Source organism: Coregonus lavaretus (genome assembly GCF_964263955.1).
Source record: "Coregonus lavaretus genome assembly, chromosome: 32".
NCBI classification, from domain to species: domain Eukaryota; kingdom Metazoa; phylum Chordata; class Actinopteri; order Salmoniformes; family Salmonidae; genus Coregonus; species Coregonus lavaretus.
This window is the reverse complement of record NC_140019.1, coordinates 6,708,773-6,729,247: the sequence shown is the minus strand read 5'-3', so window position 1 is coordinate 6,729,247 and position 20,475 is coordinate 6,708,773. Positions and strand designations below refer to the sequence as shown.

The 20,475-nt window shown below is 43.0% G+C and overlaps 1 protein-coding gene across 1 annotated transcript in view; it reads right to left on the bottom strand.

Annotated features, from left to right (window-relative positions):
* LOC311107952 (X-linked interleukin-1 receptor accessory protein-like 2) overlaps nucleotides 1-10,991 on the bottom strand; it is a gene marked incomplete at both ends in the record, with an annotated part of 286,318 nt that extends 275,327 nt beyond the window's left edge. The window contains one exon of the mRNA XM_084150578.1: nucleotides 10,910-10,991. Coding sequence (XP_084006704.1) covers nucleotides 10,910-10,991 — 82 coding nt within the window. The remainder of the gene's footprint in view (nucleotides 1-10,909) is intronic.
* Nucleotides 10,992-20,475: the final 9,484 nt, after the last annotated feature.

Sequence of the window (20,475 nt, the reverse complement as noted above, 5' to 3'; positions counted from 1 at the left end):
TTGACGAAGAATATCAGGACAGTAATTAATCGCCATCCACATATAGCAACATCCCCAGGGCATCCCGTCCAAACACATTACCATCACGTTTTATTGCTCTTATGTTCACACACACATCGTCACTCAATCTACACGTTGGCCATATAGGAATGTCAATAGAGTGAGCGGACATAATTAGAAAGCGTGTATTAGCAAAGATCATCACACTGTCAAATACGCAGGCTCGTCTCAAAACGGCATGCCGAAGGATCCTTGTAGCTTTTTGCGATGGCAAGCCCTTGTTTGAATAGTAGGCTAACCACTAACCAGTCAGTGGGGGCTGCGACTCAAATGGTGTTAAGCTATATCAATATTTCAGTTCAGAAACAAAGAGCGGATACATTTTTTATGCAACCTTGGACAATATCAAAGTTGAGGATGGTGGAGACGGTGTCTGACTGTATGTATTGGGGCGTTTTCCTGGGAGAACCCCGTGCGACAGACAGATGATGTTCAGATTAGATGGTGAGTCGAGAGATCTTTGCTCAGCAGTTTGTGCTTCCTTGCTGACTGACTGAATTGCTCGCTGCCTATTAAATATATAATTCTCTGGGGCAACAACAGAGTACAATCACATTCCATCTATAATACAATAAATGAAATCCTTTCTATGTATAACTTGAGTTCCCACTGGTATTTCCCACTGGAAATACATTTCCCTACGTGTCAGAATTCACTTTATGTTAAACATTTAAGTACATTTAAAAGTTCTAAATGTAGGGGTTGAAAGGCAATTAACTATACAGCCATGCCAATTAAATATCATAAAACCAATTAATAATTCATGACATAACTGCTTCATATCATCAGGATTATGATCTGAATGTAAAGGATTACAAACTGGTCTAATGTGTGTATAGTCCGTATTTCACTCACATACTATATGCATCAAATCAGCTGTAACATTACTACTGCAAGAAAGAAAATTGAGAAGATAATCCCTCTAGATTTAAGGGACCATGCATATCATATTTTCGTGTGTGTATTATTTCTGGTGGTATATGTACACCATTCATCTTTGGGTGTCATTAAAAATGCATGTATGCCTATACTTTCATACAGCAACCCCCGTGGTTTACCTGGTTGTGGGATTGACACAGAAAGTGAAAAGCCTGCAGGAACGAAAGCACAGAAGCACTGAAAAGGGCCTTTGAAGATCTTTTTTATTTAATTTCTGTCTTTTATCTGACTTGCATATTGGCTGGCACAAGCAGCAAGTAGCAGTCTGAGGCGGATTACTAAAGACTATTCCCAGCTTTTTAAAAGACAGGGGGAACGGTATTGTTTGGGTTTCATTTCATATCACTTTGACGGCTTTCAGAAGCAGAACCTGCTATTTTGAAGCGGAGAGCTTAGAAATAGGCAGAAATGAGTGACACATGGTGGAGCTGAGGCCTTTCATATGCTAAGCTATTGTGTACTGGTTGTGAAATCAGTAACCTTTACTCTACCATGGTATCTTTTCTTTCTCTGTGTATAGTTTAATGAAAATAATTCAAAGGAGGAGCCTGGTTATTTACCAGTGAAGGCTGCCATCTGACAGAGTGGAGGAGACGTCTCCAACAGGGCTGCTGCAGGAGACTGGGCTACAGGAGAAGGCGCACTAGGGGATGTCCTCGGATTCTCAACGCTTCCCTTCGTTGAAAGGGTAAAAGTCCATGTCAGAGCAGCTTACTGGAGATCTGTCTGTATGGCTCCTCAGACATACAGAGGGCAGACACACAGACATGGCTGCTGCCTCAAATGCACTCTGAGAGGAAGGGTCTGCAAGACATTCATTGATGGTACTGCATGTTTATTTTTAAGGCCTAAGGATGTGTTTTCATATCTGTTTTTATGACAATGGGGATAAATGACTGCATTTTAAGTCTGTGTTGAAATGTGAAATGTTCAGTTAGATTAAACGTGACACCATCATGGGGTATTTGACTGTGTTAGAATTGTTTGACCAAACCTCAACTGTTTGCCATGTGTCTTTCAGGCTTTCCCCTGACGTATTATCAGTAGTGGTTTTGCAAAATTCATTTACTTGACTTTGACTAGCCTCTCACTACTACCGTGGCACCCTTTGTTTGCACCCATTTGCATCAGCAATCTAAACATAGAACATGCCTCTACTGCCAAGTGACATGAGCTGCATCTTTTAAGTTGCTAATTGAGTTCCTGTTCATTAAATATGAATGGAAGAATTATGATGTGGAAAGTTTATTGTTGGGTTAAGAGCCCTTAATGGATATTCACACTTGTTAAGAAAGATAGCAATGACATGGTTGTAGAGCTTTTAAAACCTCATCATTTCATATGAAAAACAGAAAAATTTATAACCTGAGAATAATCTACATTGTGTATAACCACGGATATTTCCCCCCATGCAGGTTCAGCATTATAGAGCTGAATGCACAATACAGCACTCAATCAAAGGAAGAGAAGTATCAAGAGCAGTATCAAACAAAAGTAGAGGTTCTCACATAAATATTTCACTCTCAATTATACAGACAATGGTTCAATGGGAGGATGTTCCTTTAAAAATCACTGTGGCGTACAATGACTGTGTTCTGATGAAACACATGACAGGTCCCAGTGGTATTGTCTTAGAGAATCTAGGAGCAATGACTTAACCCTGTGTCCCAGATTTCAAGTGCAGCCATGGAGTTTCCTAAAAAAATATATAATATATATATATACAGTGGGGAGAACAAGTATTTGATACACTGCCAATTTTGCAGGTTTTCCTACTTACAAAGCATGTAGAGGTCTGTAATTTTTTATCATAGGTACACTTCAACTGTGAGAGACGGAATCTAAAACAAAAATCCAGAAAATCACATTGTATGATTTTAAAGTAATTAATTTGCATTTTATTGCATGACATAAGTATTTGATCACCTACCAACCAGTAAGAATTCCGGCTCTCACAGACCTGTTCGTTTTTCTTTAAGAAGCCCTCCTGTTCTCCATTCATTACCTGTATTAACTGCACCTGTTTGAACTCGTTACCTGTATAAAAGACACCTGTCCACACACTCAATCAAACAGACTCCAACCTCTCCACAATGGCCAAGACCAGAGAGCTGTGTAAGGACATCAGGGATAAAATTGTAGACCTGCTGGGATGGGCTACAGGACAATAGGCAAGCAGCTTGGTGAGAAGGCAACAACTGTTGGCGCAATTATTAGAAAATGGAAGAAGTTCAAGATGACGGTCAATCACCCTCGGTCTGGGGCTCCATGCAAGATCTCACCTCGTGGGGCCTCAATGATCATGAGGAAGGTGAGGGATCAGCCCAGAACTACATGGCAGGATCTGGTCAATGACCTGAAGAGAGCTGGGACCACAGTCTCAAAGAAAACCATTAGTAACACACTACGCCGTCATGGATTAAAATCCTGCAGCGCATGCAAGGTCCCCCTGCTCAAGCCAGCGCATGTCCAGGCCCGTCTGAAGTTTGCCAATGACCATCTGGATGATCCAGAGGAGGGATGGGAGAAGGTAATGGGGTCTGATGAGACAAAAATATAGCTTTTTGGTCTAAACTCCACTCGCCGTGTTTGGAGGAAGAAGAAGGATGAGAACAACCCCAAGAACACCATCCCAACCGTGAAGCATGGAGGTGGAAACATCATTCTTTGGGGATGCTTTTCTGCAAAGGGGACAGGACGACTGCACCGTAATGAGGGGAGGATGGATGGGGCCATGTATGGTGAGATCTTGGCCAACAACCTCCTTCCCTCAGTAAGAGCATTGAAGATGGGTCGTGGCTGGGTCTTCCAGCATGACAACGACCCGAAACACACAGCCAGGGCAACTAAGGAGTGGCTCCGTAATAAGCATCTCAAGGTCCTGGAGTGGCCTAGCCAGTCTCCAGACCTGAACCCAATAGAAAATCTTTGGAGGGAGCTGAAAGTCCGTATTGCCCAGCGACAGCCCCGAAACCTGAAGGATCTGGAGAAGGTCTGTATGGAGGAGTGGGCCAAAATCCCTGCTGCAGTGTGTGCAAACCTGGTCAAGACCTACAGGAAACGTATGATCTCTGTAATTGCAAACAAAGGTTTCTGTACCAAATATTAAGTTCTGCTTTTCTGATGTATCAAATACTTATGTCATGCAATACAATGCAAATTAATTACTTAAAAAGAATACAAAGTGATTTTCTGGACTTTTGTTTTAGATTCTGTCTCTCACAGTTGAAGTGTACCTATGATAAAAATGACAGACCTCTACATGCTTTGTAAGTAGGAAAACCTGCAAAATTGGCAGTGTATCAAATACTTGTTCTCCCCACTGTATATATATATATATATATATATACAGTGAGGGAAAAAAGTATTTGATCCCCTGCTGATTTTGTACGTTTGCCCACTGACAAAGAAATGATCAGTCTATAATTTTAATGGTAGGTTTATTTGAACAGTGAGAGACAGAATAACAACAAACAAAATCCAGAAAAACGCATGTCAAAAATGTTATAAATTGATTTGCATTTTAATGAGGGAAGTAAGTACTTGACCCCCTCTCAATCAGAAAGATTTCTGGCTCCCAGGTGTATTTTATACAGGTAACGAGCTGAGATTAGGAACACACTCTTAAAGGGAGTGCTCCTAATCTCAGTTTGTTACCTGTATAAAAGACATCTGTCCACAGAAGCAATCAATCAATTAGATTCAAAACTCTCCACCATGGCCAAGACCAAAGAGCTCTCCAGGGATGTCAGGGACAAGATTGTAGACCTACACAAGGCTGGAATGGGCTACAAGACCATCGCCAAGCAGCTTGATGAGAAGGTGACAACAGTTGGTGTGATTATTCGCAAATGGAAGAAACACAAAAGAACTGTCAATTTCCCCCGGCCTGGGGCTCCATGCAAGATCTCATCTCGTGGAGTTGCAATGATCATGAGAACGGTGAGGAATCAGCCCAAAACTACATGGGAGGATCTTGTGAATGATCTGAAGGCAGCTGGGACCATAGTCACCAAGAAAACAATTGGTAACACACTACGCCGTGAAGGACTGAAATCCTGCAGCGCCCGCAAGGTCCCCCTGCTCAAGAAAGCACATATACATGCCCGTGTTTGGAGGAATGCTGCCTTTGACCCCAAGAACACCATCCCCACCCTCAAACATGGAGGTGGAAACATTATGCTTTGGGGGTGTTTTTCTGCTAAGGGGACAGGACAACTTCACCGCATCAAAGGGACGATGGACGGGGCCATGTACCATCAAATCTTGGGTGAGAACCTTCCCTCAGCCAGGGCTTTGAAAATGGGTCGTGGATGGGTATTCCAGCATGACAATGACCCAAAACACACGGCCAAGGCAACAAAGGAGTGGCTCAAGAAGAAGCACATTAAGGTCCTGGAGTGGCCTAGCCAGTCTCCAGACCTTAATCCCATAGAAAATATGTGGAGGGAGCTGAAGGTTCAAGTTGCCAAACGTCAGCCTCGAAACCTTAATGACTTGGAGAAGATCTGCAAAGAGGAGTGGGACAAAATCCCTCCTAAGATGTGTGCAAACCTGGTGGCCAACTACAAGAAACGTCTGACCTCTGTGATTGCCACCAAGGGTTTTGCCACCAAGTACTAAGTTATGTTTTGCAGAGGGGTCAAATACTTATTTCCCTCATTAAAATGCAAATACATATATAACATTTTTGACATGCGTTTTTCTGGATTTTTTTGTTGTTATTCTGTCTCTCACTGTTTAAATAAACCTACCATTAAAATTGTCATTTCTTTGTCAGTGGGCAAACGTGCAAAATCAGCAGGGGATCAAATACTTTTTTCCCTCACTGTATGTATATATATATATATATATGTATATATATATATATATATATATATATATATATATATATACATACAGTGGTGTGAAAAAGTGTCTGCCCCCTTCCTGATTTCTTATTTGTTTGCATGTTTGTCACACTTAAATGTTTCAGATCATCAAACAAATTTAAATATTAGTCAAAGATAACACAAGTAAACACAAAATGCAGTTTTGAAATGAAGGTTGTTATTATTAAGGGAAAACAAAATCCAAACCCACATGGCCCTGTGTGAAAAAGTGATTGCCCCCTACAACCTAATAACTGGTTGGGCCACCCTTAGCAGCAACAACTGCAATCAAGCATTTGCGATAACTTGCAATGAGTCTTTTACAGCGCTGTGGAGGAATTTTGGCCCACTCATCTTTGCAGAATTGTTGTAATTCAGCCACTTCGAGCATGAACTGCCTTTTTAAGGTCATGCCACAGCATCTCAATAGGATTCAGGTAAGGACTTTGACTAGGCCACTCCAAAGTCTTCATTTTGTTTTTCTTCAACCATTCAGAGGTGGACTTGTTGGTGTGTTTTGGATCATTGTCATGCTGCAGAACCCAAGTTCGCTTCAGCTTGAGGTCACGAACAGATGGCCGGACATTCTCCTTCAGGATTTTTTGGTAGACAGCAGAATTCATGGTTCCATTTATAACAGCAAGTCTTCCAGGTCATGAAGCAGCAAAACAGGCCCAGACCATCACACTACCACCACCATATTTTACTGTTGGTATGATGTTCTTTTTCTGAAATGCGGTGTTACTTTTACGCCAGATGTAATGGGACACACACCTTCCAAAAAGTTCAACTTTTGTCTCGTCAGTCCACAGAGTATTTTCCCAAAGGCCTTGGGGATCATCATGATGTTTTCTGGCAAAAATGAGACGAGCCTTAATGTTCTTTTTGCTCAGCAATGATTTTCGTCTTGGAACTCTGCCATGCAGGCCATTTTTGTCCAGTCTCTTTCTTATGGTGGAGTCATGAACACTGACCTTAACTGAGGCAAGTGAGGCCTGCAGTTCTTTGGATGTTGTTGTGGGGTCTTTTGTGACCTCTTGGATGAGTCGTCGCTGCGCTCTTGGGGTAATTTTGGTCGGCCGGCCACTCCTGGGAAGGTTCACCACTGTTCCATGTTTTCACCATTTGTGGATAATGGCTCTCACTGTGGTTCTCTGGAGTCCCAAAGCTTTAGAAATGGCTTTATAACCTTTTCCAGACTGATGGATCTCAATTACTTTCTTTCTCATTTGTTCCTGAATTTCTTTGGATCTCGGCATGATGTCTAGCTTTTGAGGATCTTTTGGTCTACTTCACTTTGTCAGGCAGGTCCTATTTAAGTGATTCCTTGATTGAGAACAGGTGTGGCAGTAATCAGGCCTGGGTGTGGCTAGAGGAATTGAACTCAGGTGTGATAAACCACAGTTGAGTTGTGTTATAACAGGGGGGGAAACACTTTTTCACACAGGGCCATGTAAGTTTGGATTTTGTTTTCCCTTAATAATAACAACCTTCATTTGAAAACTGCATTTTGTGTTTACTTGTGTTATCTTTAACTAATATTTAAATTTGTTTGATGATCTGAAACATTTAAGTGTGACAAACATGCAAACAAATAACAAATCAGGAAGGGGGCAAACACTTTTCACACCACTGTATATACAGTATCTCACAAAAGTGAGTACACCCTTCACATTTTTGTAAATATTTGAGTATATCTTTTCATGTGACAGCACTGAAGAAATGACACTTTGCTACAATGTAAAGTAGTGAGTGTACAGCTTGTATAACAGTGTAAATTTGCTGTCCCCTCAAAATAACACAACACACAGCCATTAATGTCTAAACCGCTGGCAACAAAAGTGAGTACACCCCTAAGTGAAAATGTCCAAATTGGGCCCAAAGTGTCAATATTTTGTGTGGCCACAATCATTTTCCAGCACTGCCTTAACCCTCTTGGGCATGGAGTTCACCAGAGCTTCACAGGTTGCCACTGGAGTCCTCCTCCAGTCCTCCATGACGACATCACGGAGCTGGTGGATGTTAGAGACCTTGCACTCCTCCACCTTCCGTTTGAGGATGCCCCACAGATGCTCAATAGGGTTTAGGTCTGGAGACATGCTTGACCAGTCCATCACCTTTACCCTCAGCTTCTTTAGCAAGGCAGTGGTCGTCTTGGAGGTATGTTTGGGGTTGTTATCATGTTGGAATACTGCCCTGCGGCCCAGTCTCCGAAGGGAGGGGATCATGCTCTGCTTCAGTATGTCACAGTACATGTTGACATTTATGGTTCGCTCAATGAACTGTAGCTCCCCAGTGCCGGCAGCACTCATGCAGCCCCAGACCATGACACTCCCACCATCATGCTTGACTGTAGGCAAAACACACTTGTCTTTGTACTCCTCACCTGGTTGCCGCCACACACGCTTGACACCTGAACCAAATAAGTTTCTCTTGGTCTCATCAGACCACAGGACATGGTTCCAGTAATCCATGTCCTTAGTGTGCTTGTCTTCAGCAAACTGTTTGTGGGCTTTCTTGTGCATCACCTTTAGAAGAGGCTTCCTTCTGGGACGACAGCCATGCAGACCAATTTGATGCAGTGTGCGGCGTATGGTCTGAGCACTGACAGGCTGACCCCCCACCCCTTCAACCTCTGCAGCAATGCTGGTAGCACTCATACATCTATTTCCCAAAGACAACCTCTGGATATGACGCTGAGCACATGCACTGTACTTCTTTGGTCGACCATGGCGAGGCCTGTTCTGAGTGGAACCTGTCCTGTTAAACCGCTGTATGGTCTTGGCCACCGTGCTGCAGCTCAGTTTCAGGGTCTTGGCAATCTTCTTATAGCCCATCTTTATGTAGAGCAACAATTCTTTTTTTCAGATCCTCAGAGAGTTCTTTGCCATGAGGTGCCATGTTGAACTTCCAGTGACCAGTATGAGGGAGTGTGAGAGCGATGACACCATATTTAACACACCTGCTCCCCATTCACACCTTGTAACACTAACGAGTCACATGACACCGGGGAGGGAAAATGGCTAATTGGGCCCAATTTGGACATTTTCACTTAGGGGTGTACTCACTTTTGTTGCCAGCGGTTTAGACATTAATGACTGTGTGTTGAGTTATTTTGAGGGTACAGCAAATGTACACTGTTATACAAGCTGTACACTCACTACTTTACATTGTAGCAAAGTGTCATTTCTTCAGTGTTGTCACATGAAAAGATATACTCAAATATTTACAAAAATGTGAGGGGTGTACTCACTTTTGTGAGATACTGTATATATTTTGTACTTCTTTCCTCAGAAATTCACTCAGGATGCTCCAGGCACAGAGCGTTCTATTACACTTCAAAGCATTAACCAAGGGACTCAAGTGTCCTGTCGTTTCAAGATCAGAAAGATACTGCGCCGTTTGTTGCCTGCTTACCACTAACCTTCCCTCAATGGAAATGCAGAGCCTAAAGGTGAATGAACAAGATATATCAGGAGCACACATTCTCCCCGGACACAGCTGCCTGGGGTGACGGGGGGAGGTGAGATCTTAACAGGAATGACCAGACAAAACAATTAGATTATTCTTGCACAAACGTTTATAAGGCTGGCTTTATCTGGATTGCAGTTGATCAGATAATATCTGATAAGCCACAACGTACTTTTTTTTCTCCCGAGTGGAAAATTGTATTGCCTGTGGGGTTCCTTTATTTAAAGTATTCCAGGATCCTATTTTATGACATGGATCATGATAAGCTGAATGTTGTTGATCTGTTCATGGATAATGTCACATGAAGGCACAAAGGCAGAATAACTTTATAAGCAAACACATTTTGCCCATGTCAAGTAATAACAGTTTGTGTTTTTGTTGTTGTTGTTGATCATGTAGTAAGTCTAGCTATATTATGCTTGTCAATGTTTTTAAGGCATTCTCTGAAGTAAGTTAAGCTTCAATTTAGCTGCATCATTTAGTTTTCAACCCCAACACAACCCCCATAACATCATGCTTATATCGGTCCTAAAACGATCTAAAAATTTATTTTTTATTATTCATAGTTTGCTTCTCATTGGATGTATTTTTCTGCCATGGAAAGGGACAATATTATGGTTTCCCCCAATAGCCTATGGCAACACTAAACAACTTGACTTGGATCATATCACAAAACTCATAATTCTACTAACATCATTTAAATTGCTTGACTTATTTGTACAAAAAGCAATTTCGGCTTCTTAGTTTCTGTGGACCAAAGGTCCTCAAAGTTCAAGCATCTTCAAAATAAAATAAACCATTGATTGAATCAAAGCTGTCTCTGTCTGCAGACAATTAACACTCTGTTTGTGCAATTCCTGTCACACAGGGAGGTGTTACATCAAATATTAGCAGGGAAACAAAATAACATGCAATGTCCGTCTCTGATCATCTGGTACTGCAAGGAGAGAAAATGCCAAACAATTAAATCTTGCACTGGGTGAGAAACTGACAGACAAGATTGCCTCTATGTTTTTGCCGCCCACATAAAAGCCAGTTTGGCACTGGTAACATAATTGCTCACCACACACCCTCACCCACACGCAAACAGACACACAATGATGAGTCTCCAAAGCAGGGACTGAACTAGATTAGTTGGGTCTGTGGAAAGCCTGAAAGGACTGAGCTTTTTTTTTATAACTCCCTCTGTGGAGAAATTAGTGAAGGACCAAACAAGACATCACTGTGGCACAAAGATATCATCAAAAGCACTCAATCACTATCAGAAGGAAAGAAAATATACTGCTCAAACTGGATATCTGGTGGCCCCAAACATTCAACACATGTACCACAGAGGTGGAGCAGACATCTAACAAAATACCACCACACAGAATATTAAACTGATCCATAACACTCAGAAATCAAGCCCTGGACATTTATTGTGAAAACACAACATTGCGTCGGTGAATAGATATGGAGAAATCAATTCCCTTTCATTGAGAGGAATGTGACAAAAGAAAAGTCAAATGAATAAAACTTTTGGCCACTTATAGATTGGGCATGATTAAAAGGGAGACTTGTGGACTTACCCGAGTTCCTCTTGGAGATGTATTTGAGATTGATGCAGGCGGCTGAGCTGATAAGAAGGAACATGAAGGCTGAGGGCTTCATCTTTCACACTTTTGGTGGCAGCTGGAACACAAAGAAGAATGGAGTTTGGATATCAAGTCTTATGACTGGGCCGACATCTCTGTTCACTCCCTCCATCCCTCCACCAAATCATATTGGGTGTTATCAAGCAAGGGGATTTCCCATTTCTTGCCATTTCCAAGACAGAGCGATCTGTTCATTCATTTATCCTTCAGACACAACACTACCAAGTAAATATAACAAAGTAAAGAAACTATCGACCCATGCCATACACCCCATTTTCAAAGTTCACAGACTGAAAACACACAGCTGTCATACTTCTGTTGGTATTTGATTTATGTCAAATAAAGGAAGCACAGCTTAGATAGCAAAGGGGTACATCTGAAGCTGGTTTAAGAGTCTCAGTATTACCAACATCAGTATTACTAAAAAAGCTCAAACTAAATAAACACCAGTTCTCAAACTAGCTGCACATCTATCCTTCCCAGCCCTCCTTCTCTGAGAGTCAAGTAAGAATAGTGTTGGGTCGTGCTCAATGCACGTTGATCTGTTTAGAGTGATGGCTGGAGAAACAATATAATAGATAGAGGAGTAGAAGACAGGGGTTACCACCACCTGATGTGTTACTACATCATCCAAATTAATAGAAAGCCAGGGTTTATGGACCCTATACATTTCCAGATCATTCATCACTGGCTGTCCATTGACTGGGGTTAGGAGCTCTCAGTACATCATCCCACAGAGCGCTCTCATCCACACTCCCTTAAATGGGCCAGCTGAGCTGCCAATAGTGATACATCCCGTGTAGCTCAGTTGGTAGATCATGGCGTTTGCAATGCCAGGGTTGTGGGTTCGATTCCCACGGGGGGCCAGTATGAAAAAGTATGAAAATGTACGTACTCACTAACTGTAAGTCGCTCTGGATAAGAGCGTCTGCTAAATGACTAAAATGTAAATGTAAACATCTGTTCCCCAGCTCTCGTCTAGACAACACACACACCAACAGTGCACAGTCACATTGTTGTTCAGGGTATCAAAGCCAAGGGCAGTAATACTCTGCTGTTTTGATGACAAGGAATAGAGATGTCTCTCAAACATGTTATTGGTCTTGAAATATAGATTGAATTCATTGTCCATTGTGTTATCAGTAACCATCAGGACACAGAAATCTGATGTATGCCATGCATGGTGTTGGTCTTTGTAAAATACTGTTTATATTCAGCCAAGTGAATTAGGGATCTCTGACAAAGAAATATATTTCAACAGTTTTATCCCACTACACTATATGACAGCTTTGCCCACAGCTGGAGAGGGAGGAGGAAGAAACACATTTCAGTTGTTTCCAGAAATAATAGGGGAATCGGAAAAATCTGTATTTGTGGGCTGTCACAAACAGGAACAAATATCTCTCCAAAAACATTCTCTATCTGCAGAAATGTCTTTCTTTATGCTTATTTCTTTTCTGCTACCGAAGGCAATTCTTTGTTAAAAGATTACTACTGACTGCACTTTTCTTCAAACACACTGCATTTTTCTCTCTCCAAATAATCCATACCATCTCAGACATTGAGTGGTGGTGAAAAACAAGCCTTTACAGTTGCATGGAAAAGTTAGCAGCAGAGAACTAAAATACATTTCTGAATGTGAGTGCAAAATCTATATCACACACTCTCTGACAGAGGCACAAATGCACACATTCACACACACAGGCATCCGCACACACCAGTGGAGGCTGCTGAGGGGAGGATGGCTCATAATAATGGCTGGAACGGAGTTGATGGAATGGCATCAAACACATGGAAACCATGCGTTTAATGTATTTGATACCATTCCACCAATTTCGCTCCAGCCATTACCACGAGCCCGTCCTCCCCAATTAAGGTTAAGGTGCCACCAACCTCCTGTGGCACACACATATATGCACACACTCGCACGTACACACTGTGGTGACAATATTTTCCACACTCCAGTGCCTGCATCCAAACAACTCAATCCATATCCTCATCAATGTCTACATAAAATATCTAATACACAGATGGTTAATGATTACTACTGCTCCTATGGTTCTTACTAGTGTATAGAGGCCAACCCATTTCCCCTCTCTGTTCCATAGCCCTACTGTGTTCAGTTAGTCCTGTGAGTCCCTTCCCCCCCCCCCCCCCTTCAGTACAGCATGCATCTGGAATAAGAAACATTATTGCCTTGTCTTGCTCTGAGAGGAGGAAGAGGCCTGTAGCAGTTACATTAAACCAGAGAGAGTGAGGAACAACAAGCGTTAGCCTACATATAGCTTTTTCTCTTTGAGCCTTTTAAAGAGAGGGGAGAGATGGGCAGGGGCATCATTTGAAGGCTGTGCTCGCCTCACTCTGACTTTAAATGCATACCTAAAGATTTTAGGAGGGAAAGTTGCTCTCTCATGCAGAGGAGCTTATGATCTCAACATGCATAATTTCACAGCCCAGTGGACTACTCCTGCTGCAGGACATGTGCCTTTTGTCTCGCTCACAGTCTTTCCTTTTTACTATTTTCTGTCTCCCAAGACTCCTACGTTTATCCACTATGAAAGAGGTTAGATCCTGCCTGGCTGGATATAATGTGCGTATAGCCTTACATGCCCATCACTGTTTCAATGTGTAGAATGATTCGCAACAAAAGGATGTTAGCAGTATGAACATATGAAATTATGACTTGACAATTTGAAAAGTAAAATGTTGGCAAAAGCGGTCAAGCTTTCCTCCAAAAGAGCTAAATCAGTCATTGGAAAGTTCCACTGTAGTTTCACAGTCACCTCTGGGCCAGAGTTAGTTCTCAACTTATTTCACCTGCTGTGAGCGACAAAAACATAGTTCCATTGTAATTATAAAGTTGAACCCCTGCCACGGCGTTAACGGGCAGAACAAGCAAAAAAGGCTCTAGTATTAAACAAACATAAATCACAGGGACTGGACGGCAGATTTGGTGCCTCGCTTTTACTGTGCAGGATATGAGTTTACATCAAAGCAAATAAGGGCATCACATCCAGTGACTATAAAGGGTGCCTGGGCTCACCTCCCTGAATGCAAATAGGATCCCTGGAGATAAAGGAACTGTTCAGGTGCCAGGACAAGGCCTCAGCTATGATACTACATGACCCTACCCTCAGCTCTAAAATGGAAGAACAGGAGCCCTTTAAAACACCACACACAGATCATCTACTCACAGAATCATGAGAGCAAATACAACAACAAGATGCTATTTTTATCCCAAACAGTATACATGGTCTACAGACCTTTCCAAGTATCTGGTTATCAAATATTTAAGGATTCTCACTTTCTAAAACTAAGGATTCCCACTTTCTAAAACTGTCCCATGAAGACACATGCTGTAGTATCCCACTGACCCCTGGTATTAAAGTCTCATGTGATCTCTAATTGTACTGATCTCACTGTAACACTGTCTTATCTCTCAGAATGGAGAGGATTGAGGTCTACAGTCTGCACACAGAAACATCAAGTCTTTCCGTAGACCTTTCTCTCATAAACCAAATTGTAGAACCTCTAAAACCTCTAACATGACCAAATCCCCAGGTAAACCTAAGCTTGAGGGCCTACTGCAGTCTACAATACAGTCATCCTTTTACAGTAAGAGGAAAACTCACTAGTGCAAGAGAGACGGTTTTCTCCTCAGTTCATTGAAATTTGAGCAATTGCTCCTATCCCAAAGCATTTATATGACTATATGTCTTCTTAAGGTTCTCAAAGTGAATTATCTTCTGGCGTCTTCTATAAGATGGGTAACAATTCCCGAAGTGGCATTTACCACAAAAGAGATACCGCGGTTTGAAATCCCCCATGAATCCAGGTGTTTGTGAATTCTAAATTGGGGTGTAGCGTGCAGATTGACTCCATTCTAAAGCTCAGCGAGTCCACACTCCTGCCATGGCCTGGGAGAAGCCAATGGTATAGACCATGATGAGCAGCCTGGGCTGAGAGAAATGTACCAGCGGTCAGACTGTACCACCATCTAGCTCCGCCACGCTCCACTCAGACCAAGAGGAGCTGCTGTGTGCTTCAGACAGCCCTAGCCCTGGAGACGGAAAAGCCAGCCATGCTCCTCAAGCACACAGTCACAGTACAGCCGGCAGGCCATCAGCGGAGCGGCCCACTCTATCTGACAGGACTCAACCAAACCAAAGTTCCTCTACTGACTGGGCCTGTCAAGGCTCGATTAGAGAGGGAAAAAATCACTTACTAAGTTTTAAGTTGAGTAACACATCCGTCCACATAGACTTGAGAGTCCCAGACTGTTGGGAGTTTCTTGTCAGAGTGAAAAGGTTGCCATGAGCAATTCAGCAATTCAGAGAGTATCAACATATCCCAGTCTAACTTGTGTGACACGGCAGGAGTTGATGTCCATGGCCATCTTTCATACTGATCTAATTAACCCTTGCAGACCCATGATGCCATGATATAATACTGTATACACTGAAATGGTTGGCTGGTTGGCTGGATGGCACACTGAGATGTGACTGATAATCTGACCTGCAATGGATGCACCTGTTCAGGAGTGAGACTAATTACACACAACACATCACCGTTACAGCACAATTTAAGGGTTAGAAAACACAGTTGCGAGTATGGGCAGAAAGTTTAAAGAGACAAGCTGAAAACCACAGTGGCTTGTTCATTGGATCCTTCGTATTGATTCAGGGCATTTCTCACCTTCTCGGACGCAGGGCTTTTTCAGCATTATTCTAAAATATATATTTTTTTAATCCTTATCAATCTACACACAATACCCCAAAATGCAAAGCTAAAAAATGTTTTTAGAAATGTTAGCAAATTTATAAAAAATACAAAAACAGAATTGCCTTATTTACATAAGTATTCAGACCCTTTGCTATGAGACTCGAAATTGAGCTCTGGTGCATCCTGTTTCCACTGATCATCCTTGAGATGTTTCTACAACTTGATTGGAGTCCACCTGTGGTAAATTCAATTGATTGGACATGCTTTGGAAAGGCACACACCTGTCTATATAAGGTCCCACAGTTGACAGTGCATGTCAGAGCAAAAACCAAGCCATGAGGTCGAAGAAATAGTCTGTAGAGCTCCGAGGTCAGGATTTTGACGAGGCACAGATCTGGGGAACGGTACCAAAACTTCTGCAGCATTGAAGGTCCACAAGAACACAGTGGCCTCCATCATTCTTAAATGGAAGAAGTTTGGAACCACCAATACTCTTCCTAGAGCTGGCCGCCTGGCCAAACTGAGCAATCAGGGGAGAAAGGCCTTGGTCAGGGAGGTGACCAAGAACCCGATGGGCTCTGACAGAGCTCCAGAGTTCCTCTGAGGAGATGAGGGAACCTTCCAGAAGGACAACCATCTCTGCAGCACTCCACCAATCAGGCCTTTATGGTAGAGTGGCCAGACGGAAGCCACTCCTCAGTAAAAGGCACATGGCAGCTCGCTTGGAGTTTGCCAAAAGGCACCTAAAGGACTCTTAGACCATGAGAAACAAGATTCTCTGGTCTGATGAAACCAAGATTGATCTCTTTGGCCTGAATGCCAAGCGTCACGTCTGGAGGAAACCAGGCACCCTCCCTATGGTGAAGCATGGTGGTGGCAGCAATATGCTGTGGGGATGTTTTTCAGCGGCAGGGACTGGGAGGCTAGTCAGGATCGAGGGAAAGATGAACGGAGCAAAGTACAGAGAGATCCTTGATGAAAACCTGCTCCAGAGCCCTCAGGACCTCAGAATGGGGGCGAAGGTTCACCTTCCAACAGGACAACGACCCTAAGCACACAGCCAAGACAATGCAGGAGTGGTTCGGGACAAGTCTCTGAATGTCCTTGAGTGGCTCAGCTAGAGCCTAGACTTGAATCCGATCGAACATCTCTGGAGAGACCTGAAAATAGGATCTGCGGAGAAGAATGGGAGAAACTCCCCAAATACAGGTGTGCCAAGCTTGTAGCGTCATACCCAAGAAAACTTGAGGCTGTAATCGCTGCCAAACGTGCTTCAACAAAGTACTGAGTAAAGGGTCTGAATAATGTAAATGTATTTTTCAGTTTATTATTTGTAATACATTTGCAAAAATGTCTAATACATTTTTTTTTTAGGAACTCAGTATTGAGAGTAAGAATAGTATAATACACCAGGTGCAAAATTAGAAATGTGTCTGTGCATCAGCAGTTTTTCTCTTGTTATGTCAGTCACTCAATTAGCTGAAAATCAGCCATGTCAATTTTTTGATTGGTAGTTAGTCTAGACAGCTATCTAAACGTGTAGTAATCATGGCCGAATACCGACTTAACCCTAAATAAATCACATCCCTGAACAAACCTTACCCAATGAAATACTATTTAGTTAAATTGCATTGAGGAAACCATTTAAGATATTTTTTAGATGGTCTCAACTCAATTTAATGTTATTAGACATCCAAATCAAGCACATTATCCAAAATCATGTGCAGTCAGAGGACAATTTAATTATCAAGCAGAATACTGTCTGAAGACATTCACAGACTTTACTAGTACCAGTTATACACTGAGTGAACAAAATATTAAGAACACCTTCCTAATATTGAGTTTTCCCCTCAGAACAGCCTCAATTTGTTGGGGCATGGACTCTACAAGGTGTCAAAGGTATTGTGTCAAGTTGCCTGGATGTCCTTTGGTTGGTGGACCATTCTTGATACACACAGGAAACTGTTGAGCGTGAAAAACCCAGCAGCGTTGCAGTTCTTGACACAAGCTGGTGCGCCTGGCACCTACTACCATACCCCGTTCAAAGGCGCTTAAATCTTTTGTCTTGCCCATTCACTCTCTGAATGGCACACATACACAATCCATGTCTCAATTGTCTCAAGGTTTAAAAATCCTTCTTTAACCTGTCTCCTCCCCTTCATCTATACTGATTGAAGTGGATTTAACAAGTGACATCAATAAGGGATCATAGCTTTCACCTGGATTCACCTGGCAGTCTATGTCATGGAAAGAGCAGGTGTTCTTAATGTTTGGTACACTCAGTGTAGAATGCCTGGAAATGACAAGAGTGCAGCAAAATAATTGTACACTGAAAATATATTAAACATGTGCACAACCACCTACACTTTGCTGTGTTTTTCATAATAATAATTATACATTTCATTTGTAAAGTGCTTTTCTCACACCCAAGGCACAACAAAATTGTATTATAATAATAATAATAATAAAAACAATCCAAAACACAGAACATAGAACACAGACAACGAACAAAGCTATACAAGGGTGTCATCAGATCCAGAGGACATGAGAACAGAATTAGCAGAGGTCCTTGAAAGCTTTTCTGAACAGCACGGTCTTGAGCTGTACGTGAAACGAGGACAGAGACTAGTAGTGTCTGGAAGTGCGTTCCACAGCCGTGGAGCCGCGCAACTGAAAGCCCTGTTATCCATCGTTTTTAGTCTGCTACAGGGCTGCTGAAGGGAGACAGACCTGGAGGAGCGAAGGGTGCGTGTGGGGCAGGAGGATAGAACGAGGTCAGACAGGTAGTCGTGTCCAGAGTTGTGGATAGCTTGGTAGGTGTGAACCAGGATTTTGTCGTCGATGCGTGAGCATATGGGAGTCAGTGGAGGTTGAACAGCACTGGAGTGATGTGCTCGTGGGGGGAGGTGTGGGTGTGTAGACGTGCAGCACTTGGCAGATGCGCCAACAAACAGGGCATTTCAATACTCCAGACGGGATGAAATAAAGGCATGGATAAGTTGCTCAACCGCAGGTTTTGATAGCATAGGTCGTAACATGGCAATGTTTTGTAGATGTAAAAATGAGAATTTGGTCACACTCTTGATGTGGGCCTCAAACGAGAGCTGACTGTCAAATATCACACCCAGGTTGCGAACCTCATTTGTGAGGAGGACCTTGACACAATCGATATTGAGGCTGTAGCTGCTGATGTTGTGTATTATGGTGGGAGTGCCAATCAGGTTGACCTCTGTCTTTTTGCAGTTTAACTGCAGGAAATTCAACTGCATCCATGCTTTGATGTCCTGCAGGCTGCTGATCAGGAGTGCAGTGGCATTGGCAGTGTCAGTGTTTGTGGAGACATACAGCTGAGTGTCATCTGCATAAAAGTGAAAGCTCAGTCCGTGTTTCCTCAAGATGTTTCCCAGTGGCAGCATGTACAGTACAAACAAAACAGTAGTGGACCGAGAACCAAGCCCTGAGGGTCCCCCTGTCGGACCACAACTGTGTCTGACCTACTTGGACCGATGACTACAAACTGGACCTGAACCAGTCCAGGGCAGTGTCTGACAGGCCCAGGAGCTTCTTCAGGAGCAGTCCAGCAGGATGGCGTGGCTGACTTTGTCGAATGCTGCACTGAGGTCCAGCAGTATGAGGATGCAGGCAGCCGAGAGTCAGCATTCATGAGGAGGTAATTGGTGATCCTTACCAGGGAAGTCTCGGTGCTGTGTCTAGCTCTGAAACCTGAGTGGAAGGGCTCGACTAGGTTGTGAGTGGCCAGATGGTTTTGGAGTTGGCTAGAAACAGCACATTCGAGGAGCTTGCTCAGGAAGGGCAGGTTGGAGATAGGCCTGTAGTTCTGGAGGTTGTCAGGGTCAGATCCAGGCTTTTTAAGTACTGGTGCCAGTTTGAGCTGAGTAGGGACACATCCAGTGATAAGGGACTTGTTAATGATTTCTATGAAGAAAGGCACCAGAGCAAGTAAGCATGTCTTGACAAGGGAGGTGGGGATAGGGTCAAGTGAGCAAGTGGTGGGCCACATTGTCCTAACCAGCTTGGTTACATCAGCTGCAGTGACTGTGGTGAAGGTGAAGAACCTTGACTCAGGGAGCGTAGGACTGGCTAGCTCAACTACTGGGGCTGGAGAGGACAGGATGGTGTTGCTGATGTTTTTGGAAGAAGCACAGGTATTGATTGCACTGTTCTGGGGAGGGTGAGGTAGCATATTTGTTCACAGTTTGGAGGAGCTTTCTTACAATAGAGAACAGCACCTGTTGCTGATCAGTTGGGAGTAGTAGGATGTCCAAGCTGCATTTATGGCCTCTATATATTCTTGCTGATGTTGCTGATACATCTGCGCATGTACAGTTAGCCCAGTTTTCTTATACTGTCATTCTCAATGACAGCCAGTTGCTTTGAGAGAGCGTAGCTCCTTAATGTACAAGGGAGAAGACTTGGAGAAAGACACCAGGGGGGTTTTCAAAGGAGCAACTTCATCCAGTATGGAGGCCAAGGCAGTGTTGTATTGAGCCACAGAGTCAGTAACTGGCAGGTAGGAGATGGATTCAGTAAGATGGGCAGTGTATTGTTTTCAGATTTCTAAACTGAATGGAGTGTTTCTTGGGCCGAGTGGGTAGAGGAATAGCTAGGGTGAAGGGGATGACTTTTTGGTCAGACAGCCCTGACACATTTCCTTCCACACCTGTGGTACAGACCAGGTCCAGTTTTTACATTTACATCATTTAGCAGACGCTCTTATCCAGAGCGACTTACAAATTGGTTCATTCAACTTATGATAG